Below are 20,673 nucleotides of genomic sequence, written 5' to 3'. Positions count from 1 at the left end.
AAAACAATCTTATTGTTAGGTGATTAAGTGGAACTATAGTAGAAGATCCTCTTAAATCAAGGGAACATAACCAAAGGGAGACTTAAGCCAATGACAGACTACATATTCCCAACTCCATGGCTCTCAGGCAATAGGGCCCAGAGAATCACTGTTGCATGTGGACCTTTCACCTAAGATCTTGGGAGTTACAAAGACTTCTAAGATTGCTTAGAACTTGAAGGTTTTCTGTTCTTCCTTTTTGCTCTTTGATGTTTTGTTTCTACTCTTAATTGTAGAATTTTGGTTAATCTGGATGCTTCTGAAAAATTCTTTTTGCTGTAGACCTGGAACTTCATTAAAACTAGGACCATATTTCCCTTATTTTTATGTGTATGGATGGCACAGGATATTGCTGTGAGGAATTAGTAACAAACTCACACCATCACTCTGCGGGGCAGGCTAGTACATACTAAACCATTCCCTGTATGTTAACTGGGTTTTCCTTTTGAGGAAATACCTATAATGTCTATGTGATAATTCTCTACTTAAGAAAAAATTTCTTACCATGATTGGCTTGCCCTGAAAAGTTTTAACTTCTTCTCTCAAATATCTAAAAGCCTGTAAAAAAAACACATTAGAAAAATTCCTTAGCATTACATTCAAAGGAAATCAAGAAAAATGATACAGGTTCCCAGCCCAAAACAAAAGAAACAAAAGGCAAATGATGCCATGCTACCAAAGTGAAAACATGAAAAAATCATCAGCAATTCTGTAACACATAGGCATTTTTTGACAATCAAAAGAAACACATTTATTCTAACTAAGACTAAGAGTAAAAAACACTTATGCAGATCACCAAACCACAAAGACTAACTATATAAACTGATTTCTAAGGGCAAAAAAATTATGGAAAATTTCAAATGCCCAAATCTTATAAATGAATTAAGAAAACAGAAGTGAGAAACTTCCCAAAGAATTAGAATACAATGGTGAAAACATAAACGGCCACTTGAGGCAATACTAAAAAATATTTTCTTACCTGCTGTGCATCTGTATCAGACTGGAATGTAATGTACCAGCTGCTATTGTGGGCAAACTCACAGCTTATCACTTTGGGACAGTTTTCATTTTTGAAGAGTGCCTTAACTTCCTTAAAATACAAGTACAAAACCCAATTAGCTCTAAAGGACACACAGAAATTCAGCTATATATTTGAGGATTCAGATAATAAATCGAAAACCTAACACCTGTAATTAATTCCATTGCTACGGTTAGAAAAAACTCAGTGAAGTACTTCCTTCAGATAATAGCTGGCATGTATATAGTTATTTAAAGGTTAAAAGGAGGGGTATACTGGTAACCAACTCTCCAAAAAGAAGGAAAAAAATGTGATATGACGCACTTTATCCTGCATTAGTAACATTCTCTTCTTTCCATTTTCTTGAGTCTAGACAATCAGTAAAACAATCAAGTAAGCCATGATTTGAAATGCTCACAATGAAAATTTAACAACTGCTTTTTATGAGCTGGCTGGAGTTGGCTCCAGCATACATCTGTTACAATGCACTTTGTAGATACAGAGCATTTTATTAAGCATGAACTACATGCTAAGCAGAAAAAGTGTTTGGGATAAAAATTTAAATGTACAATACAAATAAGTACAAAAATAAAAATATAATAAAATAAGGTGGCACCTACTCTGAAAAGGCTTACATTCTAAATAAGAAGGAACAAAACATATTCTCATTTAAGAACAATGCATTTGGAGTCAGGAGACCCAGGCTCAAATCCCCCTTTTGTTACTTACTATGTTACCCTGGGTAAGTCACTTAACATTTCTGAGCTCTAGTATCCTCATCTAGGATCCGAAGAGATCCCAGGGATATTTAACCCCATTTGAGTCTCAGAAGTGTCACTTAAAGGTTTTGTTTGACTCTCTCCACCCTTATTACAAACCCACAATAAAAACAAACAAAAACACCTTCAGTAATTTCTTAAAATCATGTAGTAGTATTCCTGGAAAGAAAATCTACAAAAGAAGATCGGGGTGGATATTTTTGCATCAACTTAGCTACATCAAGAGATTAATGATAGAACCTGTTCATTAAGAACCCAATACGGGCAGCTGGCCTTTTAGCTACTAAGTGAAGTATTATACTGAATCCTTTCGTCCATTTCTCACTTAACCTAAGTGGACTATTCCACAGACTGTCCCTTTCCCTCATAGGGTTCCTTGTGTCCCCTCTGCAGCTTTGTGGCCCTCACAGCCAGAGCGGCTTCAGTGCCTCCCTCCCTGCTCCCTGTCCCAGGCTGCTTCAGAGCCTAAAGTGAAGGACCCCTGGCACACGGCACCCTGCCACCACCTGCCAGAGCTGGCGCCCAGCCCAGCAAGGAAATTTGCATAACGCAAATTTATGTAAAGCTAGAACTGTCAGTATTTATCTTCTGAAAACATGATATGGCAATTAAATTGGATAGTATTATAAAAAGCTAAAGGGATTGGTTTAAAGTGTGAATTTCTTCAGTAAGTTAATGGACAAGTGCCAGTACATATATTTTTTAAAAGATCTACGGTGGGGGCAGCTAGGTGGCGTAGTGGATAGCGTACCGGCCCTTGAGTCAGGAGGACCCGAGTTCAAATCCAGTTTCAGACACTTGATACTTACTAGCTGTGAGATCCTGGGCAACTCACTTAACCCTGTTGCCTACCCCCCCCCCAAAAAGATCCACGGCTCTTAAAGTTGTCTAGAGGGGCAGTAAATAACCACCACCCTCTGGACTGACATGCCATGCTAAAAAAGAATCTCAAAGTCAGGGCTTTGAGAATAATATTAGCAACTGCTTTATAAAAATCAATTCACCTATAGAAATGAGCATCCCCTGCCCAATCTTCCTGTTGATTCCTTATTACTGAGTATTATATTGCATAGCGTTAACTTCCAATTCCTAACGACAATTGCCCAATTCTGAGATCTACTTTTGAGAAGCAGGTAACTATAACCCAAGAGGCAGGGTCCACTTGAAAAGTTTCCAGCTCTTACTGAGGATATAAAAAGATTATGAATATAATTATAAAGAGACTATTTCTCATCTTTCTCTAATACCTAAAACACATACTGGCTATGCATTCAATAGGTGCTTACTAAGTACTGGTTGGTTGAATACTGGATTAGCTCTTATTTTATGAAAAGTCAGTCTTATTGCTGAGTCAAAGAGTCTGGAGTTTGAGGGAATCTTAAAGATTATCTAGTCCAACCTCAAAATTTTTATAAGTGAAAAAACTAAGACCCAAAGAAGCATAAAGATCCAAGTCCCAGGCAATTTTCCAGATAGGGAAAATGTTTATGGTAAATACAGCAGTTTAAAACTGGAACATTAAAATTTATTTAAGAAATGAATGCAGATATTTAGGGGCAACATACAATCATGATTGAAAAATAGCAACAAAATTTAAATCATTTACGTGATTTACAGATGGGAAGTTGACATAAAATATTACATTTGAAAACTGCTGTTAAGGAAGGACTAAAAGTATTTTAAGAACTAATGAATCTTCCTAGTCAATGAAGGCTTGGAAAACAAACATTTTCCATTACAGAACTCAGAATAAAGCTTAGATGAAAGCAACTGTTAGATCCTGTCAAATGTCCAAAAACGCTAGTACGTTGGGAAAATCTCACTAGTGCATAGCATTAAACTGGGTTTTCTCCAAAGAAAACCCAATCTGATACTATAGAGTAGTGTGTAGTTTTAGTAACATTTAAGTTCTCTTGTCCAATAAGTTATTCTTCCTCTCACCCCACATTCATCCCTTTTTCTTTCCTTACTGAGATGTAGATAGTTACCATCCCTGGTCTACTTTGCCAAGCACCCCACAGCAATGAGACTGCTACAACTGAGTCTATACGCAAGGATTCCATGCAAAAATATTCTTTCTTTAATAAGGAAATAAGGGAAATATTGACTTTGGCTGAGAGAGCACAAGACTGAAGGATGAATATAAGGAAAATACAAGATGAATAAATATAATGTTGCCTAGAACAGTGGCAACTAAAATTGTCAGTTAAAAAGATTACTTCTTGGGGCAACTAGGTGGTGCAGTGGATAGAGCACTGGCCCTGGAGTCAGGAGGACAAGACTTCAAATCAGGTATCAGACACATAACACTTACTTGCTGTGTGACTTCTGGGCAAGTCATGTAACCCTAATTGCCTAACCAAAAAAAAAAATAATAAATCACTTCTTAATATAAAAAAATTTAGAAGACCCTTTTAAATGCATACCCTTATCTAAAGATAAGATTAAGCAAGACTAAGAACATTAACAAATTGTTTAAAACTTTTTTTTTTCAATTTCACATCTAGTTTCTATAGCTAAGAATCTTAAGGCAATCAGTTTTAACTGATTTCTTCTCCAATTCAATGTGGATACACAACAGCCTGTTTCTCTGGCCATTTTACCTATACTATTAACAGTTGACTCCCCTTAATTAATCATATTTTCACATTTTAATGACAATTGGGGTAAGGTTGTCTCCCTTTCTTCAGTTGATCAGTTGTGTCCAACTGTGTGACCCTGTGGACCAACTGCCCACGTGGCTTTCTTTGGCAAAGATAATTGGAGTATTTGCAGTTTCTTCCTCTAGTAGGTCAGGCAATCAAAAGTTAAGTGGCTTGCCCAGGGTCACACAGCTGTGTCTGAGGCTGAATTTGAGAACTCAGGTTTTCCTGATTCCAGGCCCACTGTCCTATCCACTGAGTCACCAGCTGCCTCCGTCTCCCTTTACAGAGTGTTACTATGATTACATAAAATATTCTTCTTGGCTCAGCTAACACAGTGCAGATATTATCACTCCTATTCAATAAACTCCAGATGCTGTTTGTTGCCTCTAAGACAGAATGTAAATTACCCAGTTTGCTCTTTCACAACCTGGCCCACCTTTCTTTCCCCTACTTATTTCAAAGACTTTGATCGATGCAATGAGAATCATGATTCCAAAGCACTGTTGATCAATCACTAACTCAGGGTGCAGGATGAGACATTTTTAAAGCAATGGCCAAGGTGGGAATTTGGGAAATTCTCACAGTTAGGGGACTATGGATAATCCAGAAAAGAGAGGTTAGACAAGCAGGATGAGAATCAGGAGGGAGCAGTTTCTTGAAAACTCAGAAGAGAGAGTATACTCAAGGAGAGTGTGATTAACAACTGTATGCAGCAGAGAGATTAATGTGAAAACAAACTGAAAAAAAGCCATCAGATTTTACAATTAAGCTGCTGCTGCTACTCTGAGGAGAACAGTTGCAGATTGCCAAGGGTAGAGGAATGAAAAACTAGCAGAGGCAAACAGGTGTTGATAGCTTTTTCTAGGAGTTTTGAGTAATAAAGGGAGAACAGACAAACAAACAGTAATTTGAGGGGAAATGGATTTAAGGATAAGAGAGACTTGAGCATGTTTAATGAGAGGGGAGGAACGGATCAGGAAATAAGAAAGAATCAAGATTAGAAAGAGAAGGAAAAAAGATTAGAAAGAGGGGGCAATATGCTAAAGAGGTGATGAACCAAAAGGCATATGTAAAAACTCTGGTCTTAGAAAAAATGGCTACCACATTATAAAGATTAAGGTAAAGGAGGAGAAAGTGGAATGTCAATAGGGTTTTAATAAGAGAGTTCATTATGAATGGCATTGATATTTTCATTAAATTAAGTGACAAGAGATTGAGCTAAGAGTGGGGACATGGGGAAGTATGGGCACCTTGTGGGAAGTGAGATAGAGAGTCAGAAAGGTAGTTGATCTATTATGTATTCTGCATTTGCACCTACTTAGCCCTCCATCTCTTACCTCTATTGGTGTTGTTTCAGGGATTTCTCGAAGGATGATGATACATCGTTTATGATTTGGTCTCACTTTCTCTCCCTTCTCATCAACTTGAACCATAGGAGAGGCTAAAAATGTATTAAAATGAGTTAATTAAAAAGCTGTCAGTGAAAATAGTACTATAATAACACTCCATTAACCAGAAATCAAAATAATCATTTGCAGAAGCTATTAGGTGAATTATACATTGTGATGACATGGGCATTATTTATTAAAATCAAAAGTCACATCTCTCAGTGACTACTGAATGATAAAAATATAGCAAATAGAATTTCATTTGCATTTTAAAAAATCTGTACTATACACTCGCCTTTGGACTAAAATAGATAACCCGTAAGAAAACTCCATTTAATAGCATTAAAATATTATGCCCAAAATAATTAAGAATTCGAGCAAAAGAAACCCCCTCAGATGGAGATTTATAGGCTGTAGTCAGCATTACAAAATAGTTATGTTACTGGTGAATTAAAATAAAGCCAGAAATATATATCTTTACACTTTATAGCCTAGATGTGAGAAATGTGGTCATTAATCTGTAATTTAACTGATACAGAGAACTGCCAAGAGAAGGAACTCCCTCTACCAATTAAAGCTGGCACCTTTCCTATAACTTAAAAGTCTTATATTTGTTTGCTTGATGCCTCCCACATGAGAGCTCCTTGAGGGCAAGAATTATGCTTCTTTTTGAATTCCCAGAGCCTAACGTAGTGCTTGTCACAAAGGAGGCAAATAACTTATTGACTGAGTTAGATACTGTGACGTGAACAGTAAAGTATGTTTGTTAAAAAATATTAGACCAGAAAGCTATCCATCTTTTTTGAAATGAAGCAGTAATAGAAAAAAGTTGTGGGACTAAAAATTTCCTTCAGGTCATTCAATTTAAAAAGAATCAATAACATACATCTCAATACTTCAAGAATAAGATCCAGGTCTGTGGTCAACTTTTTTATTTCTTCCATGTTGGCAACTGTCCAAATCGGGATAAACTGGTCACTGTCCATTTGAGACATCAAGTAGAGATCCTTAGATAGATTCTCTCTGAAAGAATTAAAGAAGTGTGAGGCTACAATTTCTAGAAAAGCCATTCTTCTTAAATAGAAAATAAACTTATAAAAAATATAAAATTATGAAAAATACTGAATTTTATGAAGATATTGTAAAGATAAGGCTGAAAAACACATAACTTCTTACATGTTAACCATTTAAACCGATTTGGGGAATCAAAATGGTTCCCTTTAATTAAAATTATACGAAGATGATAAATGTATTGCTGAATACTGATTTGTATCTAAAACTGTGGAAGTCAAGCAGTTATATATTTTTTGGACAGTAATAATGATTTATTAAAAACTGTCTTATTTTTATTGACACTGTTTGTTTTGCCATCACATTCATTTCTGAATTTATTCTGCCTCCTCTTCCAATAAGCCATCTCTTATTTTATTTGTAACTACTTTTTGAATTACATATTTTCCCCACCTCTTACCTCCCAAGTGAAGAAAAGAAAAACAAAATTCATGCACCAATATGTATAGTCAAGCAAAACAAAGTTTTGCCTTAGCCATGTGCAAAAATGTGTCTCATTCTGCATATTTAGTCCATCACCTGTAAGGAGGTGGGTAGTATTTCTCTCTACTGGTCCACTGGATTCAGGGATGATCACTGGGTTATCTGAGAATCAGTCTTTCAAAACTGTTCCTTTTTCATACATACATACATACATACATACATACATACATACATACATATATATATAAACAGATTGCTTTCACTCTGCATCATTTCATGCAAGTTTCCCCAGAGTTTTCTAAAACTGTCTCTTTTAACATTTCTTGCAGTTCAACAGTATTGCATTATGATAATATACTGTAATTTGTTCAGCCCTTCCAACTTAGTTTCTAGCTCTCTGTTACCTCAAAAAGAGCTGCTACAAAGTTTTTGAATTTATAGTTCACCTAACCCTAAAACTTCATATAAATATAACGGGAGTCTTTTTCTATTAGTGTAATATTTTTGACTATAGGAGAGAATATGCCAATAAATCTGCTTCTAAAAGGTACGTTTCTCCCCCTCCAATTTCTATTATTCTGTTTTCACTAACAGCAATTTTCTTAAAACTGAGGATGACAACCATATTACCTTGAAAAACAGAATTCCAACTGTTTCTTTAGACATTCCTTTAAATCTTCAACAGAAACTGTACAACTGCCTTCACCTGTTTAGGAGAGTAAAGAAAAAAGTAAATTAGTGTCAAGTCACTTAGGAATGACCAACTGTCAGAAAGTTAGCAACCGTAACAAATATTTCATTGCTGCTGAAACTAAAGGTCTTTCCCTGTGAAATGAAATAATGACATTTAAAACTTAATTAATATCCTAAATAATCGATTCTTTAAAAATTATTTTCCTCATCAACTAGTTTCAAAACATTTATTAAGGGTTTAGAATGTGCCAAGTGCTAGAGATATGAAAGCTATATGGTCCCTGACATCTAACAGGGGGAGAAGGCACATAAGTGGTACGCAGGAAGGGGAGTTTTTAGTACAGGAAGTATGGTGAATGAAGTCACAGGGGAACTGATTTATATACATCCCTTTTCCAGTAGTAATGGTAGTAATGACTTATGATTTCAGGGATAAAAGGGAGAATGCCCCAAGCAGGGTAGAAAATACCCATGGCCCAACTGGCTTATGGTAGAATTCTGACCAACTGGAAAAGAGTTATTTACCAAGGAATCAAAGCATTTAAGAAACCGCCTCAGTATTCTAATAATATGTATTAGAAGGACATAACAAATATTTACTCCTTTTTCTTCTGGTAAGTCAACAAGCATTTATTATGTGCTTATTGCTATTTGTCAGGTACTGTGCTAAGTCCTGGTGATACAAAGAACCCTCAAGGCCTAGCCCACATTCTGATGGGGGAAACAACATTGCTCCTAGACATATTAAAGATCAACCTAATATACAATGATTGGTAAGCATGCTAGTCTTGGAATCAGAAAGCATTTATCTCTGGGACTTGTAACCATGGACAAATCACTTAACCTATAAATGTCATAGACATGTGGCTAGAATTTATTTATTAGATCACAGAAAGCAGGTATAAGGGGATGCCTCATTGATGAGATTATAGATCCTTCCGCATTCTTGTATAGAGAACTACAGGCTACATAAAAGCAAATGCAAAATTCCTGAGAGCTCTATGATCTTTTGAATCTTAGGGAAGATATTTTTCTTTGGGTATGCGGCTGAATGAAATTACAATGAAAGTGAATGTAGAAATTACTGAAAATACAACACTTTTGTACTGTTTTTCAGGACCATGCTAAAAATTAGCTTAGGCTCTATTGGAATTAATGATGGCTTCTTAAAGGAGAAAAGTTGCATTCTGTAAAAATAAGACTCAGTGAGATATTTGCTGTGTGTGGCGTCTATCAAAAGGATGATTAAATCTACAATGAAGCCATAATTACTTCACATACTCATTTCAAGTAAATATTACAATTCACCACACAGTTTATAGATACTTCATTAGTAATGATCTGGGACTTTAGATGTTTTGGTAATTGCTCCAGGTTCTTATAAAATTCAGAAGGAGATTTTTTTCCTTTCAGAACTTGATATGAAAACTACAGCATTTAGAAAGAAGGGATCTCAGTAACCATTCCAACCTCCTCTTTCTACAGGCCAAAAAAAAAGGCCCAGAATGATTAAATGGTTTGCTCAAGTTAACACAGTAAGTGATTCATCTAGTCCTTTGTTATAAAATTCTTTCTGTTCTGAAAAATAAAATTGCAATATTTATCCTCTTCATTTTAATTGCTTGTATATTACTTCATTAAACCTCTAATTTTGTAAAGCTAGAATCACTCATTTTACAAATGGACAAAGTTTTATATGGAATAATATGTCTATTTAAAAAAAATACCTCTCATTTTGTTAATTAGAAGAGGAAAAAAAATCAATCCAGATCACAATATCACTGAAGAAAAAATGTGACTTTTTTTATTCAATAGCCAACAGTCAAGGGAATTCATAGAAGTGATTAAGATATTAGATGCATGATATTTAATTCTCTATTTGAGATCAACAAATAAAGGTTCTACTAGCTTAAGGAATAGGGAAGCAGAGACTAGGTAAATACAATTATAAAATGACTAGCACTAGACCATGCATGAATGGCAGTGGCCTTTGAAACCACAGTTATTTACCAGATATATCATAAATTTGGTAACTCAGATCCTCTGGTGACAAAACCATTCCATCTGTAGGTATTTCCTCAACACCTGTGTTATTCTGTGAAGCTTCACAAGACGAATACATTACATCATATTCTTTACAGCTGTCATCTGGAATCTCCAAGGTACCTGCATAAAAAAAACAACAAAACAACAAACAATACATGACATCAAGGATAAGGTAAGGTTTTTCTATATAGGCTTTTGTGGATTTCAGTAGTGAGTAAAGTCATTACAATGAGGTTAGATTTTTCCACTGCTTTTAGGGAAATGCAATTTAAGAAAACTATAATCACGGATCAAATTTTTGCAGGCCCACATAATTCCTTAAATTTATGATTTACAAAGTACTTTTTTCAAAAATCTGATGAGGTATGTGGTACATACCCTACTTTAAATATAAGAAAATAAAGGTGTTATTTTATGTGTCATAACATCTGTTATCACATGTTTTTCTGTTCATGATAATACAGCTAACAGGTTAAACTTTTGATTATGCTGCACCAACTTATAAATACATAGACATATTCCACACTACAAAGACTCCTCCTCATTATATAAAATATTTTCCCCATTATACTGGCAGCAGAACTAAACTGTATGTAGCAAAACTTGTTTTCCAATTATTTGTTTTTAAAAATCAAAGGACATCACACTTATCTTGATATTATTATAAAGGAGAAATATGGTAAATGTAGTAAGATAATTTCCAATACTGAACTACAGTACAAGGAGGAAGGGGCTACTTATGAGGAATGTAAGCCCATTTTTGTTACAACTGTTAAGTCAAACCTGTCATCCAAAGACAAACATTAAGTTTAGTCTACCAAGGCTATTTATGCATTTGAAATTCTACTTTAAGGCCTGGAAAGCACACCAGTACTATTCAACCTTTAAATTATAGTGAAGTCATAGCTGTTCTAAGTATAGGGAAAGTTTATCATAATTAAATGTTATTAAATGAAAGCCTCTGGGTATAGCAGGATTGTTACCATCTCTAAGCTTGTTCTAGATATGCACAGAATAAAAACATGAATTAGACTTTTGACATTTATAATGTATCTGGGTTGTGAGGAATTTTTGCTCTCTTACAACTTAAAAGCTCACGAACTATACCCCAATATAACACTACATGAAGCTGGGCAAATATTTTATTGGAGTTGAGTTGAATGGTAAAAGAAAGCGGCAAAAAGTATTTGCTCCGTACTCTAGGACATTTTTTTTTGGTAGAACGTATGTTTTCTATGATTTCCTGACCTGTCTGTAGCAAAAGAAAACAGTTTGATAGTTATATCAGTGACATGAAAATGGTGTTCTCTTTTTCTAGAGGTTTAGCGATCACAAGATTTTCACACAGCCTCCTCCCACTCCCCCAATTCCTTTCTGGGCTTTTTGCCCTCTATCTCCATGGGAGTATTACTGATGATAGCCTTGCAGCATTCCCATTATTCTCAATCATTCACTTATTTTGGTACTAATAAAGTTCCTTTAATGTGTCCCTCTAACTCCCTTGTGTTCATTCTTAACTGAAACAAGTAGGGGGAAGTAATATGCAGCAGGGATCATTAAGAGACAGAATGAAATGAATTACTCTTTTCAGGGCCTAGGAAAAGAGAGAAAATAGCACTTTTCTGTCCCTTAATCTGGCCACCACAATGACCCCTGTGGACCATCCCTTGCCTTTTTCCACTAGACTATCATCCCCAATACTGTTAGATCTTCTGTATGTCTGTTACTAATTTTTCATTGTGAAGTACTCTCATTGAGAAGTCTGTGTTAAAAGCCCATCTTTCAATTCACCAAAATCCAGTCCTATACATTTTTTTCAGACTTAAGAGTGAATTATGAAGAATACTTAACAGTGAACTACTTCTGCCATGATGGTACGTATCCAATTCAAGTTTTCAGATGGGTTACTTTCCCTAGTAAACAATCTTGATACCACAGAGTATGGAACTGAGGCTTAATATTTATTGTTTAATCTCACAAATTCCAGTCTGGCCAGGGGCAAGTGTTGAGGTATAGAATGCCTCTTCTCACTGCCAAATACACAAAGGACAGCTAAGGATACTGTGGAGCAGAAATGGGAGAGAACAGAGGACACAGTTTGAGGGAATGATATGTATAAATAGCATGTACTGTGGTGTGTATATATATATGAAGAGATCCTCTAAGTTTATTCATGTACTATTAATAGTTCAAAATAACAAGAAAACAATAAACTTTTTTTTTTTTGGCAAGGCAATTGGGGTTAAATGACTTGCCCAGAGTTCACAGATAGTAAGTGTCAAAGGTCTGGTCAGAGACCAGATTTGAACTCAGCTCCTCCTCCACCTAGCTGCCCCATAAACTTTCTTAATGGTTAGGACTTACCATCAGGACTAGGCCCTGCCGTAGCTGCTGTTTCTTGCCAAGAACTCTCAGTTCCATGAGTAGATGAAGGAGCATCAGTGCTTCCTTGGGGAACTTCCTGCCATACTTTGGCATTAGGATTTAAACCAGCACCTTTAGATGTTACCTGCTAAATGAACAAGGTACACATAAATATTTTAAGCCAACATTTCTAAAACAAATTTAAGCTTTTAACAGTCACTGCCTTTGAGTTTATAATCCAGTAGAAATAGTATAAATAAAAATATTACCAACAAGAAAATGATGAAGTGCATAAGTTCCTACCAAAAATACAACCCTACTTCATTCCTACCTGCTTCCTTGTCCTGTTTTGTCCAACTTTCTCACATTATTTCTTATGAGGAAGTGACAAGGGCTTCCATCCCTCCTTTCTTCAAGCTCCTAGAATTTTAGACTACTTAAGGGTAGGTTCTCTTTTCTTTTAATTTTGTTGAGAGTTTAGGGGTATCATGGTATTAAAATATTATATGAAGATTTGTTTAAAGGAATTAAAACTAGAGAAACAATACCATTTGGAGAAGTAGAGGAATTGTAAAGTTGGACTTTAGATGGAGAAGAATTGAGACTTGTTCTGCTTGCCACTGCCCTCCCATTATTGGCAGAACTTGGGCCAACTGGTGAAAATTATAAGGAAACTTTCAGATCTTCTCAAAAATGAAAACTCTGAAATATAATGGGCTACCTGTGGCTGAGGGGTTGGGAATGAGTTCCCTATTGCTGGATCTTCAAGTAAAAGCTGGGTTACTATTTATCAAGGATACTACTAGTGTGATTCAGCCTTTGGTGTACTGAGAAGACTAAATGAAATTAAATTATGCTCTGGGTTGCAGCACGTTTCTGAATATTTATCATTAGAGAATCCTTTCTAACTGGATACATTGTAAGATACACCAAGAGTGTAATACAGAACTCTTCTTCAAAATGGTTTCCACTATAATATTTTTACCTGTTATGTGTTGAAAGGGCCTGACTTTTGAATGGGTAAAAGTACTGAATGTGTATTGAATGGGTAAAAGCAAAGTAAACCTTACAAGAGCACCTAAGCCTATAAATATTTTTAATAATTTTATTCTGATAGTTATAGAGATTGCATGGCAGAGTGGATAGGAAAATTTAGTGTCAGAAACACCTGGGTTCAAGTCCCAGCTGAGACTTTTTCCTTTCAGTGCCCTTGGAAGTTCCCTGTTCAAATGAAGTCATAAGTCCAGTCCAAAACAAACAAAAATAGTTATTGCTAAAGCAATGGATTTGGATATACCCCTCTTAGAAGCTAAATGAAGGCAGCAAGAGTTAAGATCTTAAGTATGAGGGTGAACTAATGTGGAGAAGTAGAAAGAACCTCCAAGCCAGGAGGGTGGTGTTGTTTATCCTTCATTCTCGAAGAGCATCAGACATCTAGAAGATGACACCATGACAGGCAAGTGAATTGGGTTTAAATGAGGAATGGCTGTGCAAAGTCATCAGCCTCACTTTTTCCTCCTGAGCCATCTGGGCCCAGTGGCCAGATATAGATCAGGATGATTGGAGATGGCCCTCCAATGACTACAATAACGTAAAGGAAAAGAATTCTGAGAGACTTAGGAACCCAATGCAATGACTAAGCATGATGTCAGAACACTGATAATCAAACATGTTTTCTACTTCTTGGCAGAAAAATGAGAGGTGAAGAATAAGACATTTTCATACAGAGGCAATGTGTGAGTGGTTTTTTTGCTTGACTGTACTAATTTTTAAAGCGGGATTCTAATGGGAGTACTGTGGGAGTCACAGTTACTGGGAATAATGCAAAAGAAAAAAGCTTCTTTAAAAATACACAAAATAAAGCATTAAGTTCAAAAGGCAACATAAACAGGTCAGTTTTGTTACTATCGTGTGAAATTTTATATACACACAAAAACCTATCCCTAACAAAAACTCATTTTCTATACAATCTTCCTTTTCTATACTTTATCCTTTTCACTGGTAAAATTGCAGTTAGTTTTTAAAAACTGCTTAAAAAAGTTTAAAAAACTTTTGTTTCACTGCAACAGACACCCAGACAAACCTTTCTATTTTGTCAAACACCTTGCTGAAACCTAGGCATAAGGATATATACCTATATATCAACATAGCAATTTTGTCACAAAGAATTGTTATTCTGTCATGCTCTGTTAAGAACATTTCTTCCTCTAAAGGCCGACAATTATTCTTTTAATATTTTCTAAATTCCCAAATCCTGAATAACTTCATTTACATATTTAAAATACCACCCCACTTCTCTCTAGAAGAAATCCTACTAAAACTTGAATTGGTCTAAGAATATTAGTGATTAATTTTGCACTCAAAATGATCCTGCCCTCCTTTACTTTATAATTCCTCAGCATTTATTCCCTAATCTCTACCATACCACAATGAACTCGCATACACATCACCATTAAACTTCTTTTGAGTATACATTTCTCAATTGTGATTAAACCCAAGAATCTTGGGAATAGCAGGCCTCTCCCCAAACCTTCCAGCCCAGACACCATAGCCATCATTGACAAAAAAATCATTGTAAAGAAGGGGCTGACCTTGCTCACCACCATCAACTGCCACCAATGGGCAGATAAGCACAAGAGTCCTAAGAGTGGCAGCAACCCAGGCCTGTTTCCAGTCTAGCATTTCACAGCCATCGTCCGGGGAAACAACTTCTGTAGAAGAGAAGTTAGCTATCCCTACCAACTACCTACCAACTGTCACAAAAACGACAGGCGAGCCAATTTTGCTAAAGTAGCAGATTTCTCTGAAGGAGACAGGAGATGGAATGCACTGGGCAAATCAAACTCCCACCATCATCTTGACAATCATCTTCCCTCAGGACCAGATGAAGACAGCTCAGGACCCTGAACCCGAAAGCCTTGGGATTAGCAATGCTTCCAGCATAGTGCCCACAGCCATTATTCTGGAAAGCAAGGTCTATGGAGATACTCTTGCAGGTGCTACAGAATGGATACTAAAGACCCAGAAAAGAAAGTTTCTGTCACCAAAGTCTTTGGCACTGTCAAATGGTTCTACATCAGAATATTAAACAATATTAAAAAAAAAAAGAGGTATCTGCATTATCACTGCACCCTAAATACCACAGGACCTTTCCATCTGACTTGCAGCTGAAATCTTCCATGTGTTGGTTCCCCAATTAAAATGTGAGCACTCCTTGAAAGCAGGGATTTTTTTTTCTATTTATATTCCAAGTACTTGGCACAGTAAGCATACATAGTAAGTTCTTAACGATTTTCTTTTCATTCCTTCATACATGTGATTTCATTAGTAAAGTTACTTCCCTCTACTGAATTGAAACCTTTCCAAGTTTGGTGATCCATGCAAATTTTTGTCTATGCTTTTCTATAAATCCTTCATAAAGTATTCACTCAACAACCTGGAGGATGCTCTCTCCTGAAAGTGTGGTATAATGGAAAGAACAACGGAATATAAGCAATCCTAGGTTCTATTCCTGGCTTTGCAACTAAATCACAGAGTGACAGGTACCAAGTCACAAACTTTGAGGCTCAATTTATTTACTCAACTGCTAAAACAAAGGCCACTATTTCCCTAATGCTTTACATTGTAAAGGTCTCTTTCTACAGAAAAAAAAAACAACTCTCAAATGGATCCAACTAAATCATATTCAATCTGGAGGCTCTCCAGATTTTATTTATAAAGCTCTAAATCAGGGGCTGTTAATCTGAGGTCAAAGGATCTCCAAGAAGTTTGAAAAGATTTCAAGGGTAGATGAAACCAGATTCGGGAAAAAAAAATTACATCTTTGTTTCAATATAATTAGTGTCTGTCCTTCGTAATCTTATATATTTTATGCATTTAAAAAATTATTCTGAGAAGAGGTCCATAGGTTTCAAGACTATCAAATTTTTTTAAACACAAAAAAGATTAAGAACCACTGCATTACACCAATGTTTCTCATTATAGAACTCTAATATTCTATATGATATGACAGAGTTCTTAGTGCTGACACTTAATGCTGACAAACTACTAACACTAAAAATAAAATCTTATCAGATTGAATGCTGTTTTGGGGAGGGGGTAAGGGAGGGAAGGAGAAAAAAACTGGAACTCAAAATCTTGCAAAAATGAATGCTGAAAACTATATAAGTAATTGAAAAAAATACTATTAAGGAAAAAAAAAATCAAAAAACCAAAAATAGTTATTACAAATGTCTGGGGAGAGGGAGCATGAAACAACTTTATTTTTTCTATTTTGCTTCCAATTTCCCCCAAAACCCTCCTTCTCCTGGCTTTATCCTAGGGGGTATTTATTCTACATCCAGACAATGACCATGGCCAGTATATTAAAAATCCAAAGCATTCCAAGATTAAATTAACTGGGAAATTTCTGACTCGGATGTCTTCCAATTTAAGCGACAATTTATGGCCTGACAAGAGTCTTCACAGTTCTCACTGTTTCTTTCACTCTTCTACAAAGGGCAAAATTTTGGATAAATAACAAATACCAAGAAAAATACTCCATCAATTAACTACATGAATGATTAGACAATGGCTTTATTAGCCCAGTGGAATCAATAAGGAATTATCAATGAGGAATTAAAAGATACAGTGGAAGACTTCTCTGAAGTGATGCAGATGAAGACTCCAGAGTCAAAAGAACACACACCATGACTGCAACAATGTAAAGGCAACAAAACTCTAGTCAAACACAATGGCAAAGATTAATGTCAAACTGTCAAAGGGACAGATCCCTCTTTTCTGTTAACTCAATATGTTATCTTCTTCAATGAATATACATTGTAGAGGGATTTGTTTGGGTGTCTATCAGAAAGTCACCAGGATGCATCAAAACAAAATTTTTACGAAAATGTTCAACATGAAGTAGCTTGCATATTACATAAAGCCTTATAAAGCCATGAGTATTATTGACTTTTAAAGGTACTACTTTACTGCATAATCTGCCCCATACTGCCTGAATTCCTAATACAAATCCTGAATTCCCTACAAAACACTGTTAGTTCTTTTTGTTATGAACTTAACAAATAGCATATGTAAAATGACCATTTTCATATGCACTGAATTGGACTGTATATGAAACAGAATCTTTTTATTTAGAGCTTGCTGTTCTTTAAAGTTAAGTAATAAATTCAACACATAAGTTTCAAAGCTGTCCTTTTGGCCTTCTTTCATTTTTTTCATTTTTTTTTTAAATTGAAGGGGGAGGAGGGGATGGGGACACTCTCCTTTCCATTCCTTCAATGTAAGAGAATACAAAAACCCCCACAAGAACTCTTGTAATATGTATGGTCAAGAAAAACAAATTTCCACATTGGCCATATTCAAGAATGTTAGAGCGTGCTTCATCTATTGTCTTGGTTGGTCACTGTATTCAGAGTTGTTAGGTCTTTCAGAATTGCATTCTTTGTAAGATTGTTATGGTATAAATTGTTGTCCTTGGGCTCATTCTGCATCAATTCATATAAATCTTACAAGGTTTCTCTTTTCACCATTTCTTATGGCTCAATAGGATTCCATTATGTTCATATACCACCATTTGTTCAGCCATTCTCCAACAGATGGGAGCCCCATTAGTTTCCAATTCTTTGCCACTACAAAAAGACAAGAATGTTTTGCATGTATGGGCCCTTAATAATGATCAATAAGGCTGGGTCAAAGAATATGCACAGACTTTTAGAGCAGCATTCCAAATTGCTTTCCAGAATAGGTGGACCATTTCCACTAACAGTGTGCTGATTAGCCTGTTTTTCTCAGTCTCTCTAAGAAGTCATTTTCCTTTTTTGCCCTCTCTGTCAGTCTGACAAATTTATAAGGTACGTCCTCAGAATTTCTTTGTTATTTCTCTAATCGTTAGTTATTTGCAGTTTCCTTGCATGATGTCTGTGGATAGCATGTACTTCTTCCTTGAAAAATGCCTGTTTAAATTCTCTTTCAATCATATATTTTACTGGAGAATGGATCTTAAATCTTACAAATTTGGATAAATGTTCTATATAATTGTAAATGAGACCTTTATCAGGGAAAAAAACTTGCTACAAATAAAAAAAAATTAACTTTCCCTTCTAATCCTATCTGCAATGGTTTTGATTGTGCAAAAACTTCAAAATTGTTTATTTTATCTTTTGCGATCCTAGTTCTTCCCCATCCATAGTTCTAAAAGATAATTTCATCCTTGCTCCTCTACTGTGCTTACGATGTGACCATTCAGAGCTTATACTGGATCTTAATACACTCTATACCTAATTCCTACTAGACTATTTTCTAGTTTTTCCAGTATTTGTTGATTAGTGAGTTTTTATGCCAGAAGCTGAGGCCCATGGATTTATCAAACATTATTTTACCATCTGGGTTTGCTTCTGTACATTACACCCCCCCACACACACACCTGTTCTATTGGTCGACTTCTATTTTTTTTTTAACCCAGCACCAAATTTTTTTTTATGGTTACTGATCTGAAGAAGTCTTGAGATTTGGTATTGCTAGGGCCCATTCCTTTTCCACTTATTTCATTATTTCCCTTGACATTTTAACCTTTTTCCCTCCAGATGAATTACAGTCAGTCCTCAACATCCATGTTTAATTTCTACAACTCCAAACACTATTGTGATTTTATCAGTAACCTCATTTACACTTCTGTGTTGGCAATTGTGCGTATTTGTGGCTATATATAATACAGAAAAAAATGAGAGGCATGATGTATGCAAGTCTGTGGAGCAGCTGGTATCCTACCAGTGTTTTACTGGTCTTGTTCACCCTACCTTTGTAAAGAGCTCTGTACATTTATTGCACATTTTCATTGTTTGCCTTTAAAACTCAAATTTTGTGTTGCAATTATGCCCCCAAAACAAAACAGTGCAAGTCCTCTGGGTGATGATGACCACCAGTCTCGTCAAACTCTCCCTTGGTTTTCCAGAGGGTGGCCAAGGTATAAGAGTTTACAACAGCATAATACACAGTACAAAGCCCTCACACAACCATGTGATACAATGGAAGGTAAGATTTAGGTTAAAAATGTTTTAGTTTTAAGCATTTTATTTGCTGTACAGTATTTATGGTACTGTACATTTTATATATGATGAAAAGTGAATCCTGTCTGAAATCAATGTCTTTTTAAATGGAGATGTTAGCACAAAAGGTCACGGAATTCTAGGGAATAGCGAGGAAAAATGTTTGCATGTCAACAATTTTGAGTACTGCATTTTATGGGTTATTTCACGGTTATTGTGTTAATTATAGAACTCATGTTTTGTTATAAAGATTTGCATGCAAAAAATGTATTTTCAGCAATCTAGTGAAAGATTACAATTCTTGGTGATCATGGGAACCTAACCCCCTATTCGCCATAGGTTCCATGCATCAACATTTGCATTTTTGATTTTCACACTGTTTTCTAGGAATGTTATCCATGCAAAAGTTGAGGACTGACTGCATGTTATCATTTTTCCTAGCTTTCCAAAAACTAGTTTTTGGTAGTTTGATTGGTATGGTGGCTACTTTCTCCAAACTCCATCCTTTCTTTCAAATCTCATTTCTTTCATAGCCCTTGATTACTTCATGAACTATAAATATGTGAGCTATTATTATTACTCAAGATCCTTCCCTTCTCCATCTGCTTTATCATTTGACGGTCTCACATTATTAATTTTTTGTTGTTTTATATTCCCCAAAAATTGACCACTACTTGATAACCAGAATCATCATTTATTCCATAATATCCAGCACAATGCCTGACACTTAACAGAAATTCAACAATTACTTAACTGATGGTATCAGTTAAAAACTACACAAAACAAGGATAAAAAATTGGGTGTTTTTCAAATAATATGAAGTTTAGTAAATATCAATCTTAAATCACCACCTATCCACTGATAAAGATGCTAAAACAGGGGAAGATCATAAATGTTGGAGAGGCTTTGGGAAGATAGATACACTAATATACTGTTGATAGGGCTATTAAATGCTCCAACCACAATACAACGAAATTTAAAATTCCACTTTAAAAAGTGACTAAAACATTCATTTGTACATTTTGCCCTAGCATTACCAATGCTGGGTATATATGCCATGGAGGTAAACACAGGGAAAAGTTCCTTATCCACTAAAATATTCACAACAGCATTCTGTGGTTTAGCAAAAAAAACTGAAGATAGATGACAACTGAGGAATGG

At 35.5% G+C, this 20,673-nt stretch overlaps 1 protein-coding gene across 3 annotated transcripts in view; it reads right to left on the bottom strand.

Moving 5' to 3' along the window:
* LARP4 (La ribonucleoprotein 4) overlaps positions 1 to 20,673 on the bottom strand; it is a 55,598-nt gene that overhangs the window by 20,852 nt on the left and 14,073 nt on the right. For 2 of the 3 annotated variants that reach the window (XM_020966060.2, XM_020966062.2), the window contains exons 2-8: positions 12,467 to 12,614; positions 10,067 to 10,222; positions 7,994 to 8,069; positions 6,756 to 6,892; positions 5,819 to 5,922; positions 1,019 to 1,129; positions 544 to 597 (exon numbers count right to left, since the gene is read on the bottom strand). In XM_020966060.2, the coding sequence (XP_020821719.1) occupies positions 544 to 597; positions 1,019 to 1,129; positions 5,819 to 5,922; positions 6,756 to 6,892; positions 7,994 to 8,069; positions 10,067 to 10,222; positions 12,467 to 12,614 (786 nt within the window). The remainder of the gene's footprint in view (positions 1 to 543; positions 598 to 1,018; positions 1,130 to 5,818; positions 5,923 to 6,755; positions 6,893 to 7,993; positions 8,070 to 10,066; positions 10,223 to 12,466; positions 12,615 to 20,673) is intronic. The other variant, XM_020966061.2, reaches the window with a different exon arrangement.

This window comes from Phascolarctos cinereus, unplaced genomic scaffold (assembly GCF_003287225.1).
Source record: "Phascolarctos cinereus isolate Bilbo 61053 unplaced genomic scaffold, phaCin_HiC Scaffold_1;HRSCAF=81, whole genome shotgun sequence".
Lineage (NCBI taxonomy): Eukaryota > Metazoa > Chordata > Mammalia > Diprotodontia > Phascolarctidae > Phascolarctos > Phascolarctos cinereus.
Note: the sequence above shows the minus strand (reverse complement) of the source record. Positions and strands in the feature narration are given on the sequence as shown.